The sequence below is a fragment of the Protobothrops mucrosquamatus genome, unplaced genomic scaffold (genome assembly GCF_001527695.2).
Source record: "Protobothrops mucrosquamatus isolate PMUCROS unplaced genomic scaffold, P.Mucros_1.0 scaffold39, whole genome shotgun sequence".
In the NCBI taxonomy this organism is placed as follows: domain Eukaryota; kingdom Metazoa; phylum Chordata; class Lepidosauria; order Squamata; family Viperidae; genus Protobothrops; species Protobothrops mucrosquamatus.
Window position 1 is genome coordinate 156,176 of NW_015386421.1, and position 22,179 is coordinate 178,354.

Consider the following 22,179-nt stretch of genomic DNA (forward strand, 5'->3'; position numbering starts at 1 on the left):
TAGGCCAAACTATGACTTAACTGCAGCCCCAAGAAAAACAATACTCAATGATACTTTCTCTTACTGATCCTTTCGAAAGCTATTTCGTTTTCTAAACTTGTTACATTTTTATTTGGGAGAAGACCTGTTGTTGCTGCCATTCCCCAGTTGAAAATGGAGGCACAATGGGGTAGATTTTTAGAAATGCTTAAACCTTGTGTGAAATTAAACTATACAGTTGCTGAAGTATAAGTTGGTGGAAAGCTGGACGAATGTGTAAGGGAAATTGAGCAACTGGAATATAATAAGCAAATCTAAGTGTTGCTCCTTCATTGAGAGAACTTTTATATTTAGCGTGCAGCTTATTTTTCAGTGACCTCATTTTTCTCCTTGTCACAATCTTAAAAACGTTATTGAGGAGTCAGTTTCACTTAAGAGTCGTGTGATTTACTTCTGAATAAATAAGGTTATGCTGCTGAATTCTCAAATTGTGTGGATTCCAATGAAATAAATTAAGAATTATTAACACAGTATCTTCCTAGTTAAATATTTGGCTCCTCTGGATTTCAATATTCTTCAGATACCTATATCATAAAAAAGTTTCAGAACACACAGTTTTAAAAGATTATTTATTAATCATAAGGTAAACAAAATTTGGTTATGGCATTAAATGTATTAAAGAAAATACATAACCGGTATCTCTGTAAATACATCTGGCACAAAGAAGGCTAAATACGGAAGGCACAAAGGTTAGGTTCTGAGCAACATGCTAGGTTAATTTTGAGTGAAAAGGGGTCTATGGCCAGATAAATGGCAATGTGTTTACCATAAAGGAGGTGACTCTTGGAAGGTGAACATAGGAGCCCACTTTTATTTTTTTTACTTTCCTAGGAGTTCAGAAATTTATCTCACTGCAACCATACTTGCTTGCCCTTATGCTGGTGAAAATGGGAGGGATCTGTAATTTGTAAAAATACAACTTTTGAAAGTATCTCCACAGTTGATCAACAAACAATTGCAGCTAGAAATCTTGGTTATCTGTTGACCTTAGCTAGAGGGCTGCTCAGTACTGCTGATGCTGTCATCTAGGGATCCTATCACGGTGACAATGGGTATGTCTTTTCTCTCTATTTCTGCACTGAGAGGAGCACAGGTCTCATTAATTCTGGTTTCCTCGTCCTCTGTTTCTTCCTCGTCGATACGGCCAACAGCATCTGGATCTTCTCTGCGATTGAAATTGGGACTGGCAGAAGGAAAGATACCCTCGGATCTCAAGCGCAGTAACTGAGGGTGGGAAATCCGGTTGCCCTTCCCAAAATTTTTGAGGCTAATTGCTGGAGAGGCAGCAGCAGCATAAAAGCGGCTGAGCAAGGGGGTCTGTATGCGGTTCATACTGGGTGATGCATCGACCTGCTGGTTCTGCTCTGGGTCATCACTCATCCTACACAAAAGAGGAAAAGACGATTTAGCATATGCACAACTGAGTGAAATGAAAAATGATAATTCACGATTTCATATCAACTGACCAATTGCGAAGCAATAAATTGTGAGGTTGAATTTGGGTCGGTCACCAGGACCAGAGATTCACTCTTCCAAGCTTTAGGACTCATACTGGAGCCCATCTTCAAGGAACCTCTCTCTACCGGAATACGTGCCTTGGGCTGTTCTGTGAGTTATGTTTTATGTGGTGCCTTCCTATTGGCTGATTGGTGTGTTTATGGCTGGTGATTGGCTGTTGTTTCCTTGTGCTGCCAAGCCCTCGGCTCCGAAGTATTTGATAGGCTGATGGTAATTCAGCATTCCTGTTAACTGACAAGGGGCCCGTTTCCCAGGCTTCAATCATTTCCCTGGCTGCCTGCATGGCCAATGATCTTAGCAGCTGCAAAATTAAATGAGTGTCCTTGTTCATTGCACTTTGAGGCTACCAATCAGATAGGGTCTCCTTGTCTGACCGCTTGCTTACGTTCTTGCAATCTGGTGGTTAGTGTCCACTCCGTTTGCTCTACATAGTCACATTTGACCGACCCAAATTCAATCTCACATTAATCTGGGACACGTATATTTGCCTTCATTTGTGAAGCAATAAATTGACTGATCATATTTTACTGATTTCAGTAAAAATTCACTGAATTAAGTACATTGACTAAGCCAAGTGATAGAAATTTATGGTCTGATCCCAGCTAGTAACTCCTTTAGCATATTTGAACTTGAGATGATTCTTTGAGAACTAAGGAAGGACAGATCTATAGTGGAGCACCTATGCTGTGGCATATTCCACAGTAGAATATTCCAGCCACAATAGCTTCTTGGAGTGAATCTGTTGAGTACAATAGAATACCTGTGCTATACACTGCCACCTGTGGGAAGTGTCTGAAATTTCACATAATTCCATGTGCTCTTAGTGCCCTTCTGGTAAATGTAGAATTTGCTTTAATGTAGAATTTGTTTTTATTTGCAGGAACATGTTGCCTTATGTGAAACCTCAGTATTAGCTATATTTCTGTGTCAGTTTAAGATTAATTGCACAGATGACTTCTGGTTTGTGTTGTGGTGAGATGGACGCAGGAAGGCAGGGCTCTGCCTTCCGCGCCCGATTTCGCCCTGCTGGAGGCCCTGAAAAGGACCTAAAATCACCCCAAAGAGGCAGTGAAGAGGAGAGGTGCTTTGTTGATCATGGAGAGATGGCAGTCTTTCTGTTCAATCCAAGGAAAGCCCTCCAAACCGGCAAGGGAAAGACCGGCTACATTCCTGTGGCCAGTTATTAGCTGCTGACAACCAAAGGAGAAAAAAAAGCACTACCTAAGGCATCGTAAACAGCATGTTTGGAACTGGGTGAGAATATTGATTCTTTCTTTACTATTTTACAACTGAATTTCCTGGGAAAGGCTCCCAAGAAGCTAAAAACCTCCAAATGTAAATGGAAGCGGGAAGAAATATTACAATATTGAAGTGGAAATAATATAAAGCTACAGTTTTGATAAATTGGAAAACTGAGATAACTGTTAAGATTTTCTCTTTGAAAAAAACCCAAAACATTACGGTGAAATATAAGAAATCAATAAGCTGCTCTTGGGTTTTAATTTCAATTGTCCTAAACCTCATGGACATGGTGGTTATAGCTTATGAAAGTGAGAATTCAATGATATCTTGAAGGAAAATGTCAGTGGATATATGGGATTGTAGGAGAGCTGTGCTAGCCTGGTTAAAATTCAGTCTGGTGCATCGGTTAAAGCAAGCTGCAAGTCATGGAAGCTTATATCTTTTAATAACATTTATTAGTTGCAAAAAGTGTTATCAGATTTCATCTGAGTATTTAGGGGGAGTGTTGCATCATTTGGTTTCCAACTAGTATCAATCAATTGCCTTGTTACCGTGCTTGTTGATGCTTTCATGAATGTCAATCATGCTGTTTATTCCTCTTCAATTTCCTTAAAATTTATTTCAAGCAGAAACTTGCTTGACACCCCCCCAACTTCCAATGTTCAGTTCTTTAGAAAATTAGAAATTTTCCAGGATAGGAATTGGAAAGAATAAATTATCTTGCTTTAATATGATAATTATCCGAACTTTTTATGAAGGCATGAATATTCATAGGTTACATGAGAGTTTATATCTATCAAGTTATCAATTTGGATGAGGAGGTTCACAAAGCCAGAGGCTATGATTCTACCAGGCAATTGTCATATTTGCCAGCCTCGATAGGTAAGTTGTCTGACAACAAACACATTTAGCAGTTGAACTTACCGCATATCAAAAGTAGAGCCCATGAAGGAAGGTTTCAAGGTCTCTGCTATTGTGGCCGTTGTGTAGGGTAGTTGAGCTGTAGATTCATTCCAGTATTTGTCCTTCCCGGTTGGAGGCAAGTTCTGGTACATGTCATCCACTGAAAGCAACGATACCTAGCCAAAAAAGAGAATTCTTCTGTTTTTAAAGAGTAGCTGGTGAAACTCTAAATGTCTGTTAATTATTGTGCTTTAATGTTAGATTCAAATCTTTGATTTGCATAATTGTCCTTTTAATGTCTGCTTTCACAGAGTTAGAAAAAAACGAAAAGCAGATGTTGAGACTCAGAGCAATTTGAGTGGCTGTCCGAATCAACAATGCCCGCCAGATTATTGAAGTTATTCTTATGATAGGCTTTTGGTGCCATTTTGCCATACGGTGTGAAATTAAAAACATCTGACAGCATCGGGTTGAGAAAGGCTAGGATTACCCAGATTTCCCAGATTAATTTCATGCTGTTGTAGCTGCCGTAAGGACATTTTAAATCACTAGCAATAGTTAACATCCTAGTGCACCAGTTTCTAGACCAGGTAAAATTTGTGCCTCATCTAAGTAGCACATTTCCTATTTTATGTATTTATATAAGACTCACCTGAAAGTTTCTGTCTATCAATTTATTAGTTTCAAAATCATCATCATCCTCTCCAAAAGGGTTAATTATTTGTTCAGCCACCTATATGGGAGGGAACACGTATTCAATATTTTGAAGATAGCTGTGAATCTGCTTAAAATGAACAGTAGTTTTGTAAATCTTAAATCTGTAGCTGTGCATAAAGGCTAGCTATGTAGCAAGAACATTACTGTACCTTAACAGTCCAAAGGCATTCTGTTAAGCAGAAATAAATGAACGTTATATAGATTGTGATGCAACTTAAAAACATTAAAAAGCCGAGCTTCACAAGCTACATCTTATTGCCCGAAGAGGAAAGGATAGTTGATAGATTCAGTAAACTTTCACTGGGGGGAAAATGTGGGATAGGCTGTCTAATGTTTCATTCAAGATCCTGACAGTGTTTTGAGGTTCTGGTTTGTTTCGTACCAGTTTATTTCACAAATGGTGTCACTATATTTTAAGTATAGTGACTCCATTTGTGGAATATACTGGTATGAAAGCTCAAAAGTGAGAGTTTACACAATCTATTTAAGAACTGTACAGTACCAGATTGACTGTAGGAGTACTTTGAGCTATTTTATTTTTATTAAATTATTACTGTAACATGAAAAACGTCAGACTATTTGCTAGAAGCCAACATGCTCACCTTCAGCCACCCAGCATAAAAGAAGAACTGTAGGAGTGTGGGCAAGGGAACATACATGTCTAGTTCGCCACCATGAGCTGGATCCAGAAACTGACGACCAACCACACAAAATGCAAAGAAAGAATAGACAGCTATAGTGACCACCTGTGGAGAAGATGGCATTTATGTCTGGTATTAGACCTCATCACTGGACTCAGCAATTTTTTTTAAGCAATCCATTTTCCCATTTAAATGAGCTTAAAACCTTTATTTCATGCACATCCACCACCCACTTACAAACAGTGAAACATTCCAAATATTTTACTGTGGCTCTTAATTTTTTATTTATTTGTTTGCTTTGGTAGCTGTAGCTGCAGACGCAAGCTATGTTTATGTGTTTCCTCTTGTACTGACCTGTGTGTACACTAGGGGGATACTGATCCAGTCAAAGTGAAAAAGCATGCTGCATTTGGCACGGTAGAGATTCAGCTCCTACATGGGAAAAAAACAGAATTTGCAGCTTTGATAAACAGTTTGACCTGTATTGCAATATCCAGCTGCAATTTGAGGCTTCCTTTAAATTGAAATGTAATTTTACGTTAGGCTTATAGACAAGAAGATAGATAAGTATGTTCAGCCAATTCATGGAATCGGGGCTTTTTTTGCAGCATAGATGAGATATGTGAAGTTAAAATCATAACCTAGGAAGCAACAAACTGAAGTCACTTTTATATAAATTACAATATTCTTTAGATTTATATAGATCAATGGGGTTTTTTTGCCAGATAGTGGACCTCAAAAAGGTAAGAATATACCAAGAATGCCAAGAATAACCCTGGCAAATGATGCAAAACAAGAATCAGAATAGTTTAAACTTGGGTACTTATAACCTCCTCCACTGTTCCTTGAACTTACATCCATGAGCAATCTGAGTGCCACATCATCGCGGATCCTCCCTTCTCGTCGTGACTGAGCAGCTAGATTGGTGAACCATACACAGGGGATCCAATACTTGTTGAAGTCCGAATGGAGACTCTCATATTTCTTACGTTCATCCTGTGTCATAAAACCTGTATGAGAGGGGCATGGGAAAGTTGTAGAAATTGGCTTGGAAGCAGGTTCAAAATATGGACTCAGTCACATTACAGTAATACTTTGTGTTAGAATGAAGGAATAGGTATGTTCACTGCCCTGAATTTATAAACATAATAAAGGTGGGAACAGACATTTGACAGGGTCAATATTATGGACTGAGGAAGTTTAAACTGAAAAAATGTAAGGGTCCCTTCACAGTTTCTTGTTTTGTCACTCCAGTTTCTCAAAAACCACTCTCTTGAAAGATTTAAAGTACAGTGTCCTTTCCCAATCTGCCTGGGGGATTCTGAGAAGTTAAAGTCCACTAGAATTGTAGGCCAACAAATTGGGGAAATTGGCTTAGAACATGATGCATTATAAGCAGCTTGACTTTCCTATGCAGTTCCCGAATTAGCTATTAGCAAAGCAGTTTTAGCGATGTCCCTTAAGACAACTTTACATCCTATAGAGATGCAGTAAAAAAAAAGATTATGCATTAAAAAAAGTTGTCCCTAACCTTGTGCCCTCTAAAGGCCAGTTATAGACCTAAGGTTCTTGAAGGCACCCTAGTGAAGAAGACTGCCGTTGAGCAGATGAGCCAATGCAAGGACTTGCAAAGATAGATCAAAACTGACTTTCCTCCTGCTTTTCTCTTTCCCTCCCCCCCCCCGGCAATAGCCCCAATGTGAGAAGCTTCTCACATCCACTCTCACTCCCTCAAGTCTTATATCTTTTCTTCCCAGTCAGGCTCACCAGCTTCCACGATGTGGTCCATTGTAGGGAATCTCTTAAGCACTCTGGTGCTGACTGAACGCAGGATAAGGACAGAAGACAGGTTGGCGTAACGAATGAGTGTGCGCCGCAAAATGCGACCTTTCTCATCTCTCCCATGAACATTGCTGGAAATGACACACATCAGCTGATCTGGCAGGGGAATGCTGGTATATTGGGCCCACCAACGGTTCACAATCAGTGTGACGTAAAAACCTGCCAAAAGAGAAGTTCGATTGTCCTAAAAGAGTAAGGGCTGGGACCTGTTCCTTGCGCAAAGATGTGGGGCAGTAATCAAATTTAGTGAGCGGCTGTTGTTTGAGTTCCACACATTTCAAATCCAAAGGCTATTTCAATTGTTGTTTTAAACTATTGCTTTATGTCTGATTTGAGACAACCTAGCTTTTTAGACATTTCTTGCTCTTGTGGTTTGAAATGATGCCAAAAAGGAGATGAAGGCTCTTAATCAATCAGTTACAAAAATAAAACTGGAGATTTACAACACTGTTAGATTGTTGATTAATGTGTGGTAGCAAAATACCAAATAAAGGTGTGTGTGTGTGTGTGTGTGTGTGTGTGTATGTACATTTGCTGTACATACATTACTATTGTAATGCTCTCTACATGGGGCTCCCCTTGAGGAGCACCCGGAGGCTCCAGCTGGTCCAAAATGCGGCCGCGCGGGCGGTGTTGGGGGGGACTCGATGCTCCCACATGACACCGCTGCTGCGCGAGCTGCATTGGCTGCCTGTGGCCTTCCGGGTGCGCTTCAAGGTGTTGACTATCATCTTTAAAGCGCTCCATGGCATCGGACCTGGATACCTTCGAGACCGCCTCCTGCCGCAGATTACCTCCCATCGACCTGTACGCTCCCACAGAGTGGGTCTCCTCAGGGTGCCGTCGGCCAGACAGTGNTTTTAGAGGGGTTTTAATTATATTTTAATTGGACAATGTTCAAATATTTCTTTTAATTAATTTTAAATTTGTAATTGTTATTTATGTATTTTAATTGATTGTCAGCCGCCCTGAGTCCGCGAGGAGAAGGGCGGGATATAAATCCAAATATAATAATAATAATAATAATAATAATAATAATAATAATAATAATAATAATCTGTGGTCATCTGGCTGTTGGTAGCCCCGATAAAAATAGCTCCAACACAATGAAATCTCAGAGACCAATCACCAAAGGTCTTCAGAGTCACTGCACATAAAGAATGGTTCTGTTTAGATATGGCAATAACACTAGCAATAGCACCTAAGATTCTATACCACTCCATACAGCACTCTCTGAGTGGTTTACCATGTTAATATATTGCCCCCCAAAATCTGGGTCCTCATTTTAGCAACCTCAGAAAGATGGAAGGCTGACTCAATCTTGAGCCCATCAGGATTGAACTCCAGACTTGGGCAGAGTTAGCCTGCAATACTGCATTCTAATCACTGCGCCACCAGAGTTCAATATCAAAATGCTTAGAAGGGTTTGAAACTTCAGCTGCATGAAAAGTCTTAGCCATAAAAATCTCACTTTTCTAGAGTAAATGCTTTCCTGTTTCAAATAAAAATACAAGAAATTCAGCCAGTCCTAAGTCAGGATAGTAACAGTCACAACCAGAATAAACAGAGAAGCTTGATGTATTTTAAAGCAGCCATTTTGATGGGGACTGATGCCAAAACATTTGTTCTTCTCAATATTTGCTCAAATTTAGGCTAACCAATTCCTGGTTTCCTGAAAAAAAGCAATATATTTCTGTATTTTGGAGCATGACATAAGTTCTTCAAACTTAAAATAAAGAAAAATGGCCCTGCACGAAGAATTGTTCATTCAACCTGGCTCATTCTTTTTAGCAATAATAAACTAATACCCAAGGTATTCACAATATAGTTACGACCACAAGAAGGTGACCACTATAGTATGATCGATGCTCTATTTTTAAGATTCATCACAGGCAGGAGCTTTGATCACACAATTAAGGGCACCATCTTGATTTTTCTGACCATACCAGCTAATTTCTGAAAGCTTACTCTTCATGTCCTTTTGAGAGCAAAATTTGCAAATGAATGTCCTTTATTGAAGGAAAACACGATCCATCATGTTGTCAATTTGCCCTCAAACATTGGATAAGTTCATTCTGCATAATATAGGCATTAATTCTCTTAAACCAGATTGTCACTTCCCTTTTCATTTTAGTTACCTGATTTCTCCTCCTTCACTTCCCTTTTTGCATGCCCGGGCCCTGACATTTACCTTGTGGCTATGTTCTACTTCCCCATCTCCTCCTCTTTAATTAGCCCTGGAGTTTAAAAAGGACACTTTATATGCAGGAGAGATCATGTGATATCAGTGGATTATGACTCCAGAGTTTACAAGGGAAATGTCTCCTTGGGGATGGAAAGAGAGGGGCCATTGAGGGGAGGGGAGGGCAAAGCTCCATACAATGAAAGGGATTGTCCTGGAGATATTTCTTCCTAGCTTCAAAGGAAAGAAAAGGCTTGGGAGTTACATCGGAAAGTAGGCAACTATCCAGAACTGCAGAATTTCTTGCCATCTATGGATGAGGAATGTCACTTCGAGAGCCAGAAAGAAACAACTGGGAAGCAAAGAGTTCAGTTTTTAGCTCTTGAAGGACATGAAAATGAAACAAGGAATTTGGGGCATTTTCCTGATTATGAAGAGACATGTTGACATGACGCTATATGAGGAAGTTTTAAAGCTCTAATACCCTAATCCAGATTTCTCCAATCTGGTGATTTCCAGATTGCAAAGGAATTTTGGATTTGTAATCCCAGCACATCTGGAAGGCATTAGATTGAGGGAAATAATCAATTCTGGTTTGTTTGTTTTTTACTTTGACATGTTATATTTGTGATGATTATTTTTATATGTGTGCCTTCAAGTCTGTGTATACTCCAGAAACCTACTTGGACAAATCCCTACAGTTTCCTTGGCAAGATTTCATTTCACTTCAATGGTTTTCCATTGCTTTCTTCTTATTATTGGGGGGGGGGAGAGAGAGAGAGAGAGAGAGACAGAGAGAGAGAGAGAGAGAGAGAGAGAGAGAGAGAGAGAGAGAGAGAGAGATGATCCAAGGTCACCCAGTTGGCTTTGTGCCCAAGGTGGAGCTAGAACAGACGCTCTCCCAGTTTCTAACTTGATGTCTTAACCATTACACTAAAACGGCTCTCTTGTAATCATTAAATTCTAAAGTCACCTAGATTAAATTCAGGAATAAATTCTCTGATTTCAGGCTAATAGTCATACCTAAGATAAATAAACTGCCGAGAGTCATATAAATTCAACAAATTATTGTTATTGTTAGTTATTAACAAATAAAATGTTTTAACAGAAAAGATGTTTACATGAGAGTTTATATTTACATAAGAGTTCATTTATGAATGAAGTTGGATTTCTGTTTCAAGGAAACAGATTTCCTTGGATTCTACTCTTGGTAGCTATAGGATATTTCATCCTTCAATTTGTCTGTCTTTGAACTGGAAATCCCAGATGCAAAGGATCATTGTGTATTACTCTTGCATTTCTCATCTAGACTTTTAAGCCCACATTTTCATGTAGGAACATATATAGGTAGGAATGTGTAAAGTAATTTGCAGGACTATTGGACTACTTCTCTGCCTAGTTCAGAACTATCTCTTAGGTCTGGCCGCAGGGCTTCTGTATCTCTCTTGTTATTGGATCTACTTTACTTAGCTAAAGAAGACAGAATTGGCTGTGGCCTTTTTTTAAAAGCAAAGCATGCACTCTCCTTTTGACCTATAAGAAGTAATATAGGATTCTAAATTATCCAGTTACTTTCATCACATCTCTGCCATTTCAACTGACCAATAAAAGCAGATAAACGGAAACCACAGCAAGGTATGCCATCAAGAGTATGTAAATAAATCTTACCTAGGACAAAAGACAGAGGAATGAGGTCAGTGGAGCGATTGCAATATTTAGCCACCTTTTCAAAGAGGCGTTTTTGATCTTCATTGAGAAGGTATCTGGGGAGAGAGGAAGCTTGGATTGTATCATGCTAAATATTCTTCTTTAAACTAACAAGAGATGAGGTTCTTTTGCCTATCCCTGCCAAAGCAAGTTCTCTCTTAGTCTACTTGGGTGATAATCTCATCATAGACTTGGCTCCACTGTAGTTTGTAAACTGTAGTTTATGACTTAGCATCATATGATTACCTGGTTTATTTTATTCCACAAACCACATTACTGTATGTATATTTTATTGTTGGGGATATAAGATATGTCAGTTTCTGTAAGCTGTGTGAGATATATCATTGTTGTGTTGAACAGTGTTTAACTGAGCATTGATATTCCGATCACTCTGCTGCTACAGGTTGCAAATCTTAGCATGGCACTTACTCAAGATCCAAATGGACAAGATATTCAAGATTTATTAAAACAGACTGCTTGAAGCCTTTTCATGTTTTGCCCAACAGTGGCTAACAAACAAAATTAGTTTTCACTATCCCAAAGCAATATTGATATATCTGTTCATTTTGATGTGAGTAGAATCTGAACTAGAGGTCATAATTCATTGCAGAACTATAGTAAAATATTAAGAGAGTGCCTGTGTACCACAACTAACCATTGAATGGAAAATGGCGTTCCATGGACTTAACTAGAATTTTACTTAACATATACAGTACTTTAAATTTGCACTTGCATATTATGGGGTTCCTGATGAAGTCCCTTCAGTTGCTAGTTAAATTAAACACACAATATCGGCATCTCTGGGAAATAGTTCTACTGTTACTATACGTTACATTGCGACTGTTGCTGTAAGAGGAAGAGAATAAGCTTCAAATTGCTGCTGCCACAGCCATTTAAACTAGAACATCTCTCCTCCGGCAAGCAGGGAATAACACCAGACAATCAAGCAGAAAACAGTACCCTAATTAAGAAACTACCAAGGAGAAACCCGGTAGGGCAAGCTATATAAACAGGAGCAAACTCCACACACACTAAACTGATGTTGTTATCTAGATGGGTAATAAAACATACGCAAGCAAACAATCAAGCTCAGAGAGATCAGGGACTCCACACCCATTTATTTCTTTGGTTTGATATTTTATTTTGAGAAATCAATTTGAGCTCTTTATTTGGACAGCTGAGCCTCCAAAGAGTGTTTGTGATGACAACCCCTGACCATGAATGCTTAAGAGCCTGGGGAAAATAAACTACAGCAATTTTCTACACAGTTGGAGAGTCCAGTGTTTGTTGGCAGATACTCACTTATCAGTTCCCCACCTCTCTGTCCACAAAGGCCTCTGTCACACAGGTTTCCTGTGCAGCATTAAGGCAAGACAGTGGTGAAAAAAAATCTTTCCTCAACTGAATGGTTCTCTGGTTTAGATGCTCCATTTTGCCCTTTTGAATATATCTTCTAGACAGATGCCACAGTCAAATTAACCCTTGATTGTGTAAAATGATCTCGAGATGGATGAAGTCTTTGCCTTCCCGTAAAGGCCCCCATTCATCATACCTCACCAATCATGGGAATGCGTACTGTAGTTCTGCCATTGGGGCAAACCGCCTGACATGGAGATTTTAGGAATAAGTCTTATAATGTGAAGTTTTCCAAAAGGAATGGAAAATGAATTCTCCTTCACTTGGTTTTCATGAGGATCAGCCTTTGAACGTGTGAGGAAATGGGAGTCTTGCCATTTATTGGAATGAAATGATGATTAGGAAACTGGATTATTATCCTGGTATAACTTCATACTAATCTTATGATATTGTTTTTGAGCCTATGGTTTTATTAATGCACACATACGTGTGTGTGTTTGCGCATATGCATTGTTGTACACTGTCTAGGGCCATATAACTAAAACAGGTTACATCCCAACCAGTGTTTTCCAATCTAGGCAATATGCTGGCTGGGCAATTCTGGGAGTTGAAGTCCAGATATCTTAAATTTGTTGAGGTCGATAAATACCGCTCTAATCAAACATATCAATTTTATGGGTCTATGGGAGGGTTGGAGGAAAAGTGAGGCTATAGTTCTGTGTTTTAAGATCCTGTCGTAAATTATCTCAGACCACTGAAAATTTGTACCGAGTTCCCCAATCCATTTTCACTTCTCATGAACACTGTCCACCTATTTTTCAAACTGCGCTTCACAGATTTCAGGGTCAGAAAGTTATTTCACAAAACCTGTGGGAAGACATCACATTCTGCATTTCTCATGAAGTTAAGGGGAATTACAGTTCACGTGGACTTCTGCTTAGGGTAGGGTTCATATGCAGGAGGATGCTTAGAAAGGTGGAATGATCTGTTCTGCAAACTTCTAAGTTTTAATCTCTGACGAATCATTATAATTGCCAACCTACCGGTAAATGGCGCTCAGTCCTGCATACAGCACAATGAAGCCCAGAAACTCCTTGTACAGCAGCTTGTAGATGCTTCCTTTCCAGCGGAAGAGCAGCTTAGAGAAGCCCCCAAAGCGAGCATTGGCCACTTTCAAGGTATATGAGACAGTCATGGCTGCTCTGTCTACCTCCCGTGCAGACACAAACTAAGTCACAAAAACAGAGAATGTTGAAGGTAAAGAAAAAACTCGTGTTTTCTTTCTTTCTTCCCAGTTTGAAGACAGAATAGAGCTGCTGTTGCAAGAAGCTGCTGCATAGCGAAGAAATACTGATTATTACTATCACAGAACATGAGTTTTAATCCAAATATTCTGAAGGATGGAAAAACAAGTATCTGCAGGCAATTGCTACCATAACTACTACAATTAAAGTCATGTAGAATAGATGATCATTGATAATCGGATTACAAAAGCTATGGAGTTCACTATGCAAACTGCCACAGCAAAAATTAAGTTGGTTGGTTCAAGGAAAGTGCTTGATTCAAGGAAAGTGCTATATGCCTTTGCTTGCTCAGAGAGGTTGATATTTGGAACATAACCTATCGAAACAGAAACTCATGCTGAAACAATTAAGAAAGGCTCAAACTGCAGTCTTAAACTATGGTCATTGGAAAGCAAGCAAACAATTGAAGCTGCAGAGAAGATTGCTCCTTTAAAAGCATAAAAGCTCTTAGAAGCGTCCGTGTTGCTTTGCTTCTCAACACTTTGTAAGCTATTTGTGATTTATGATAAAATAAGCCCAGAATAAGAAGCCAAGGGAGTGGAGAGGAAAAGAAACACTGAAACACGAGACCACAACTTCTCAAAATGGCAATTCCAGGAAGGGGAGAAGAAGGAGATGGAGAAGGGGAAAAGGAAGAGAACCAATCCAAGTCCAGCTTAGGTGACGTTATACTTTTAAATGGAGCAGCATTGCTCTCTTTTAGTTCTGAAAATCAAAAGACATCATACTTTTGGGGCAGATTAAAGCTTCTCTGTTCTCTTGCATTTTCAAGCAAGACTGGATGTTGAATAAAGATGGTATATCATGAAGGAAAGAGAACAATTAAGGGAAGTGAACTGTCGATATTGCTTCCCACAGCCCACAGTCTGATGGGGTGGACAAATCACTTAAAACCATGAGGCATTACTTTTGAATATATTAAAATTGCACTGAGCTGCCCCAAAACAAATAGATAATTGAACAACAGGCAATCTGGAGAAAAGAATTTCTAAACATGCTGCGAAGTTGCTGGGGGGGGAGGTGAAGAGGGTAATGTATAAACCAGCAGGAGTGCTTAAGTAACAGCTGCACCACATGCATAGTTGTTATAGGGGTTACACTGTTCCTAAAGAGGCAGTGTCCCTGCCAGAAAAAAAAAGACTTGATGTTACTCTGATGAAGAGAAATAAGAATAAGTACTTACCAGCCATAGGATTTGGACTGTAATTTTCCCTCTAATTTGAAGAGACCAGAACATCTATTACCAACTTCCTTTATATATCTTCACGTAGTCAATAAATTAAAATGCTTAGAATGATAGATTGGAGGCTATCAGTACTCCAAGAATAAGGAACTATAGAACTTCACACGGGATAGGCGTGATTAAACTTACTTTTGTAAAGCTTTCATGAAAATGCAACTTTAAACAACTCAGAAGACTAGAAAAAACAAGACACAAAGCTGAGTTTTGACTCAGATTAAGCCAGGAACACATTTAATATTGTTTTATATATTTTTTTCTGAAAAGCCTACCAGGCAATGGGTGCATATGGTTTTCCTTCCACTATTCCTGTTCCCACTTTCAAGCTTATCCCCCACTCCCTCAGCTATCCCAATTTAGAGTGGAATAGGCTACTATAGGATTTTACTTATGTTCTTGCCGAATTAGTATTCTTAAGATGTTTCATTATTTCTTTCCTGTTTCCTTGTAGTTCAAATGGCAGATTGGAATTATGGGCTATAATGTCAAAGCAAGGAAATGTCCGTGGATAATTGTATAAATCCCAGGCAGTTGGGCACCTCATTCCCACACTGCTAATAATCTGCTCCATAATTGTAAAATCCATAAGGCATACTGTAAAAAGCTGCTGCCTGCAGGTAAATTAAAGGTCATTGCACATTTCACAGGATTTGCATATAACCGTGGTGGCGAACCTATGGCACGCGTGCCACAGATGGCACGCAGAGCCCTCTCTGTGGGCACGTGCACCATCACCCCAGTCCTAGGCCTTCAGCTGGGTTTTATAAAACCTTTTCGCTTTAGGCCTCCACCGCCATGTGCAAAAAAAAAAAAAGGTTCAATCAATCAATCAATTTCAACTTCTTGCCAGGAAAAAAAAAGATCTCGCAAAGTTGGAATTGATTGATTGAACTTTTTAGTCCCACCCAGCCTGCCGTTACCACTGCAGCCACGCCCACCCAATGGGCCATGCCCACCTGGTACCCGACGATACATAAGTGGGTTTCAGGTGCAGTTTGGGCACTCGGTCTCTAAAAGGTTCGCCATCACTGGCATATAACTATGTTTAAAAAGTACAGAGCTACATATAATAGTATGTATATAATTAATGATGTGAAATTAGCTCGCTTCATTAGCATTCATGAGTAGCAAAATACTTTCAAAATTTCTAGATATGGCTGGAAGCATAAATAGGACAAATATTTTAAAGACCTTTCTCCATTGCTGAGTTGAATTATTATCCATCTGTCCTTGAGTTAGCAGGAATCTACATTGCATGAAATTTGTTGTCCTCATTGCCAATTTCTGTCTTGACCTTGATTCCTAGTAGCCATATATATTCATCTGAAACTTTGAACAGAGCATGTTTAAAAATAAGACAAAGGCAGTTGTAGGGTTTTTTTTTTCCTTCTGTGTGAAATAGGTGCAGGGATTTTCATTGCTGCAAGATCTAAAGGAGCCCAGGGCAGGCCAGTGATTTTCATTATTGTTCTCTGCATGTCTAGTAGTCATAAACGAAGACAATCTTGGATCATCATCATCTTCAAACTGCTTCTGAAAATATAGGGTAGAGAAGTGCAATGTGTTTGTCCCTCTTTTCAGGAAGCATAGCTCTTACTCTTTGCACTTATATATTCCAATGGGAAAGGAGAACTTCCCCAGAATTATAGATCCATTATTCATTAAATAAATGGAGGAAAAAAGGAAATAGATGTGAACTGCACAGATATTCTTATACAATACTTTCAGTTCAGTCCCACTGGTGCTAAAAGTTGTCCCTGAAGAATATTTGCTTTTTTTGAATTCCCCTGGGAAATTGATGGGAGTTTAAGCAGGCAAGAATTTATAGCTCTGCAATCTCACAAGATTATAATTTATTTCACAGATGACAAACTCTTGGCCTGCCCTAGTTATTGCTGCCTGTAAATCTATCTTTCAAAGTACTTTTGTCCTTGCTTGGTTGCTCTGACCTCAGCCAGCATCACTGCATTTCTTATCAAAGACCATTCAATTGGAAGAAACTTTTAAAGTGTTTATCACTGCACATAGTACTTGCTGATCTGAACCTAAATATTTAAGCTAAGACAAGTTCTGTTTTTTTACAGCGAGACTTTTTGCTCCAGACTTATCTATCAAATGACAGCTGGTTTATTAAACAGATGCCATTCAAAATAACAAGGAGAAAAGGCTGAACAAAATTGTATCCAGTAAATTTATAAAATAATTATAATTGAACTGCATTAGCTCGATTTGTGATGACCTACAGTTATGGCTAGACAGTTTGGTTTGTATGATGCGTAATCTGAAGGCATATGCAACAGCTTTTTACTTTGGATCTACAGAGCTTTTACTACAGATATTGCAAGTCATCAGGGAAGCCTCTAGTTCACGGATCCTCAACCCCCAATCCATGGACCGGTACCAGGCCGCGGCATGCCAGCAACCGGGCAGCACAAACAAGCAAAGCCCCATCTGCGGGATGCAGGCAGCACACAAAACTACACCCTCTCCGGTCCGCGGAAAAACCTCTCTCCACGTAACCGGTCCCTGGTGCCCAAAAGGTTGGGGACCTCTGCTCTAGTTAGTAGTTTGACTGCACGTGTATTGCTTGCTGGGGTAGTGTGATCCTCTGCTTTTAATGCATCCATCAAACAAAAATTACTCAGCTCTGTATGCAGTTAAATCTAACAGAGGCACCTGTGTGGCAAGCAAGTAAATCCAAAACACAATCACAGACTATTAGATAAAAGAAACCAAGTTGAGGCCAAACTTGGTAAAAACTCTTACTAGAAACATAAAGAGATACACCTGCGCCCACAGGAGAGCTCTATTAGGCCCCTGGTCCCAGTGCCCGAGTGAATAATCCAGGTCAGCAGGATCAGATATTTGACTGTCTGTATCTTGGGGGAAGAAGCAAGTGATGCTGCTTCACTGAAGGAGCCAGGATTGTGCCTACTCTGCCAGATCTGGTGGGATGGGCAGAAACCACTGCGGAACAGAGGTCTCATAAAGTAACTTGTTCCCATGCCACGTAGGGTTTTAAATGTGACAACGAACACCTTGAACTGCACCTGGAAGTCTATTAGGAGCCATCAGAGTGCAGTATAACATAGGTATACTGTGGAGCAGCCAATACTATCTGTGCCACTGCATTTTGGACCAGCTGCAGCTTCTGAATGCTCTTCAGGGACAATCTCATGTAAAGCCTATTACAGTAATCCAAATTGGAGATAACAAAGGCACGAGTGACTATGAGTAATGCTTCCCAATCTATGAACAAGCACAACTGGCACACAAGACGCAATTGTGCCAAGTTTGTCCTGGCAATGGCTGCCATCTGTTTCTCAAGCGGGAGCTGAAAATGCAGGAGTATCCTCAAATTGCGCACCAACTCTGCCTGGAAGTCCGTTATCTCATTCAGAATCAATGAGCCCAGGGCAGGGCTCTGGAGTATAACGAAGTATCATAAAGGTACTGATTTTTGACTCCATGCTGACAGATGATCTTGCCCAAAGTTTTCATGTATATGTTAAATAGGAATGGGAAGAGCGTTGAGTTCTATGGAACGCTGCAAAAGTGAAGCTAGATTTCCAAACCAATTATTCGTGTAATAAGATTTATAAACTAGTGCAGGGGTAGGCAACCTTGGCTCTTTTATGACTCGTGGACTTCAACTCCCAGAATTCCTGAGCCAGCACAGCTGGCTCAGGAATTCTGGGAGTTGAAGTCCACGAGTCATAAAAGAGCCAAGGTTGCCTACCCCTGAACTAGTGCATAAGAAAAGTATGAACACCTTTGAATGTCCGGCCTTGCTTGCATCTTTAAGTATGATGCTATTCCCTATTACTGTAATTCTCTATGTTAAAAAAATAAAAATAAAAATCAGTTCATGAGTACAGCTGTAATACTTTCTGCTCCTCCACTGAGAAAACTTCTGATTAAATAAGGGAAGAAATGAAATTGTAACATATAGATGTACTTCTGAGTTGAATATGGAAGCTCATTCCTCTTAATAATGGTAAGATGACCAATGCCTTTTTCATGCAATTAGTTACAGCGACTTAACACGAGTAAATGAAAGGAACATCAGCATCAGAGTGTACAGATCAATATATTTTCTTGACTTGGCATTAGAACTTCCCGCTTGCTGCACTCTGTCAATCCTGAGCTAACAAGGACAAATGTCCAGTTTTATATGTCCACATTCTAGGGGGATAATAAAAACAGGACTAACTGATCAAGGAACATGTATGAGATTCCAGAGAATAATAAATATGAGACTGTAGACTGTGTGTGGCTTAAATGGTTTAAATAACAAGGCATTAAAACGTTCATGCTTTGAAGTCATCAATTTGCATAAATGTTTTTTTTTATAAATCAGGTATTTTAAAAAAAATCCTTCAGTATTTAATAGGGAAAAAAACAAGTACTATTGCAGTTTCTTTAGTTTTTAAAACATTTATTCCATAATAATATATTTAATCTGGTATTAAATTAGCTTTTCCTTTTTAGCAATATTATTTTATTGTTTTTGAGACAGGATACCACAACATAGATAAAACAATTTAGTACAAAAGGTATACACACATACAATTCTACATACATCACCCACATACACATATCCCCCATCTTTACAGTAAGCCATGTCAGTATCAAATTATTTCTTACAGTTTAGATTTAAAAAATTATATTTGCTTTATTTTTGGACCATTAGTCTAACATACTGCTGTGAGAGTGTGTGCCTGATTTTCTGAATATTGAATGCACTGAGAAAATTATAAAAATAGCATTCTTCTTAATTTCCCTAAATTTGAATTGTAAATGGTTTGATTGAACCAGTTCTTAACATTTGTTTAGCTGTGAAAATGTAGTAATAAACAACAGTGTTTGTATAAATGTGACTCTTACATAATATAGTTTTGAACATAATTAACTATGATAAGGTTTACATTTTAATGTGCTAATAGCAGTAAAGTACATAATACTAAATGATTCAGATGGTATGTCACAAATATTCCAACTGCTAGATAAATAGAGGTTTCACACCTATAGGGAGTGAAAAGTTGCCCCTTTGCTGGGACTAAAGATATAGGGTATATTAAAGATATAGGTTATAGAGATCAAAGCTGATACCAACAAGAGCATAGAAAAACTAAACAAACTAGTGCAAGATCGGAAGGTGTAAGAGAGACCTGGCCCACAGAATCACCAAGAATCGAACAGGACTGAACAGATAACATCATGATCATCATCATAATCAAAAATATAGGAGGAGAAGATGTGGAGCCTGGAGGAGGAGTCAAGAGAGGAATCATACTGGAGTCATTTCATTCCCCAAAATGATCCAAGTCCAGCCCCCTTTGAATTCCATTGACCCTTATCTAGTGCCAATTTAGTGCAGACTGTTATTTGACTAGATTCTTGTGTAGAGTTATGAGCAATCAATTTTCTTTTATTAAAAGTTTTATAAAAATTACAATATAAACCCCCATACCCCCCCAAACCCCTCCTCCCCCTCCCCCACTTCCCAAAGCTGAACACAGGGTTACAAATATAATAATCATAATCTAACTAACATTAACCAACTATTTAAGTAACCAAGTCCATAACACGCTTTAACTCCGAGCAATAAATTTTCTTAACTGGAACGTAATCTTGTGGTCCTGACAAAATGTCTTAGAAATAGGAGAAGAGGAAAGAGACCTGAAACCATGAAAGCCAAGAGACAGGAAATCCAAAATAAACAAATAGGGTCTGAAATAGAAGCTGAAGAAAGAAGGAATGAAGGAAGAGGAGATGAAGAAAAGATAAGTGATTAGGGTTACAATCACTTAGGGATCAAGGAGCAGAAAGTTATTTAGATCCTGACTGGGCTGCTGTATTAAAGGGATAAATAGAGGGGCAGCACAATCCCAGGCATCCCTCAGAGAGGCTGTATGAAACAAGAAATAAAGGGTGGTAGCCAGTGGTGGGATTCAAATATGTGAACAATCGGTTCTCTGTGTGGATGCCGCTTCCGGAAGTCCATTCTGGGCCTGGGCAACAAAAAATTAGCTACCAGTTCTGCCGAAGTGGTGCGAACCAGCTGAATCTCACCACTGGTGGTAGAATCAAGGAACTACCAACTCAGACAAACTAACTAACATTGAACACCTGCCCAATCAAGAAACCACCAAGACCACTCCCATCAACACTTAACACAGCAAGCCACTAGTACCCGGTTTCCCCGAAAATAAGACCTAATGGATTTGGAGATATATAATCTAAAAGTTGTTCATAAATGTGTTAAATGATTGAGTTATAACTAGCAACCTACTAATTTGAATTTGGTATAATGACTAAGGGAAACAGAGAGGAAATTTTTGATGGTATAAACTGATATATGTATGGATAAGCGTGTTATTGGACTATGTATTACCCAACCACCATGTTGCTTCCTTAAATACCCGAAGGTTTGTAAAAATGGAAAATTAATAAAACTTGTTTAAAAAAAAGAAACCACCAAGACCACTCCCATCAACACTTACACAGCAAGCCACTAGTACCCTGTTTTCCCGAAAATAAGACCTAACTGGAAAATAAGCCCTAGCATGATTTTTCAGGATGCTCATAGGCCCTACCCTCAAAATAAGCCCGAGTTAAGAGCGTCAGCCAGACAAATGCATTTATTACCGTATTTCCCAGAAAATAAACCTGAATGCGTCTTTTGGAGCAAAAATTAATATAAGACCTGGTTTTATTTTCAGGGAAATACAGTATATAAAACACTGATGATGTTACCCTAGTTTGGTAATGATGTGTCTGCAAAAAAACAGCCAAGCTCAGAGAGCCCCAAGGCCCCACAAATAAGGGGTGTCCATATACGTGCACATGCAAGCACATATTTGAACTTTCACATGTGATTTGTACCAACAACCTATTTTTTGTTCCATTAGCCTTCACTTAACTTATGGAAATCTCTCCAATACTCAACTAGTGGATCATGAAAGGTGACCAAAAGAAGGCTGTTTCAGAAATTCGCACAGGCCAGGCTATATGTATCCAGACACCGTTAAAACAAAACAAATGAAAGGAAATTATTGCTATTACTGGATAGGTTAGAAAATGTGTTAATTAAATGAGGATTTGTTAAGTGTTTGAAATATTTTAACAGCCAAAATAATCCTTTTAAGAGAATGGGTTTATGCAATCCTTTCCACTAGGAGGCAGAGTCTCCACCTGACAGGAATTGGAAATAGGAGTGATAAAAAAACTGGAGACAATCCAGGACTGGCGTAGCTAAACATGTGGCGAGGTTGATTGGAGAGACTTGCTCAAATACAAGAATAAATGCCAGAATACAGAATGTCAGAATTCAGGAGGTAGGCTTGGAAAAAGCCATGAAGGAAAAGCCATGTAGAAAATAATGCAGGATTTTATATAACATAAATAATATATTATATAAATAATATTATAAAAATATGGGAGAGCTGTGAATTGAGAAATGGGAAGTTGTTTTTAAAATGGAAT

General features: G+C 39.0%; 1 protein-coding gene across 1 annotated transcript; it reads right to left on the reverse strand.

Annotated features, from left to right (window-relative positions):
• Positions 1-977: 977 nt before the first annotated feature.
• BEST4 (bestrophin 4) lies at positions 978-13,342 on the reverse strand. Its single transcript, XM_015811379.2, has 9 exons — positions 13,191-13,342; positions 10,753-10,847; positions 6,828-7,061; positions 5,916-6,070; positions 5,415-5,492; positions 5,022-5,165; positions 4,355-4,435; positions 3,724-3,878; positions 978-1,420 (listed from the first exon to the last, which is right to left on the reverse strand). The coding sequence occupies exons 1-9, from the start codon at positions 13,340-13,342 to the stop codon at positions 1,027-1,029; spliced, it is 1,488 nt and encodes a 495-aa protein (XP_015666865.1). The 3' UTR covers positions 978-1,026.
• Positions 13,343-22,179: the final 8,837 nt, after the last annotated feature.

Coding starts and splice junctions, on each gene's coding strand:
- BEST4 (XM_015811379.2), bottom strand. CDS start 13,342: ATGACTGTCTCATATACCTTGAAAGTGGCCAATGCTCGCTTTGGGGGC. Junction 6,071..6,827: donor GGACCACATCGTGGAAGCTG/GTGAGCCTGACT, acceptor CCTCTCATACAG/GTTTTATGACACAGGATGAA. Junction 1,421..3,723: donor GGCTCTACTTTTGATATGCG/GTAAGTTCAACT, acceptor TCTTTTGTGTAG/GATGAGTGATGACCCAGAGC.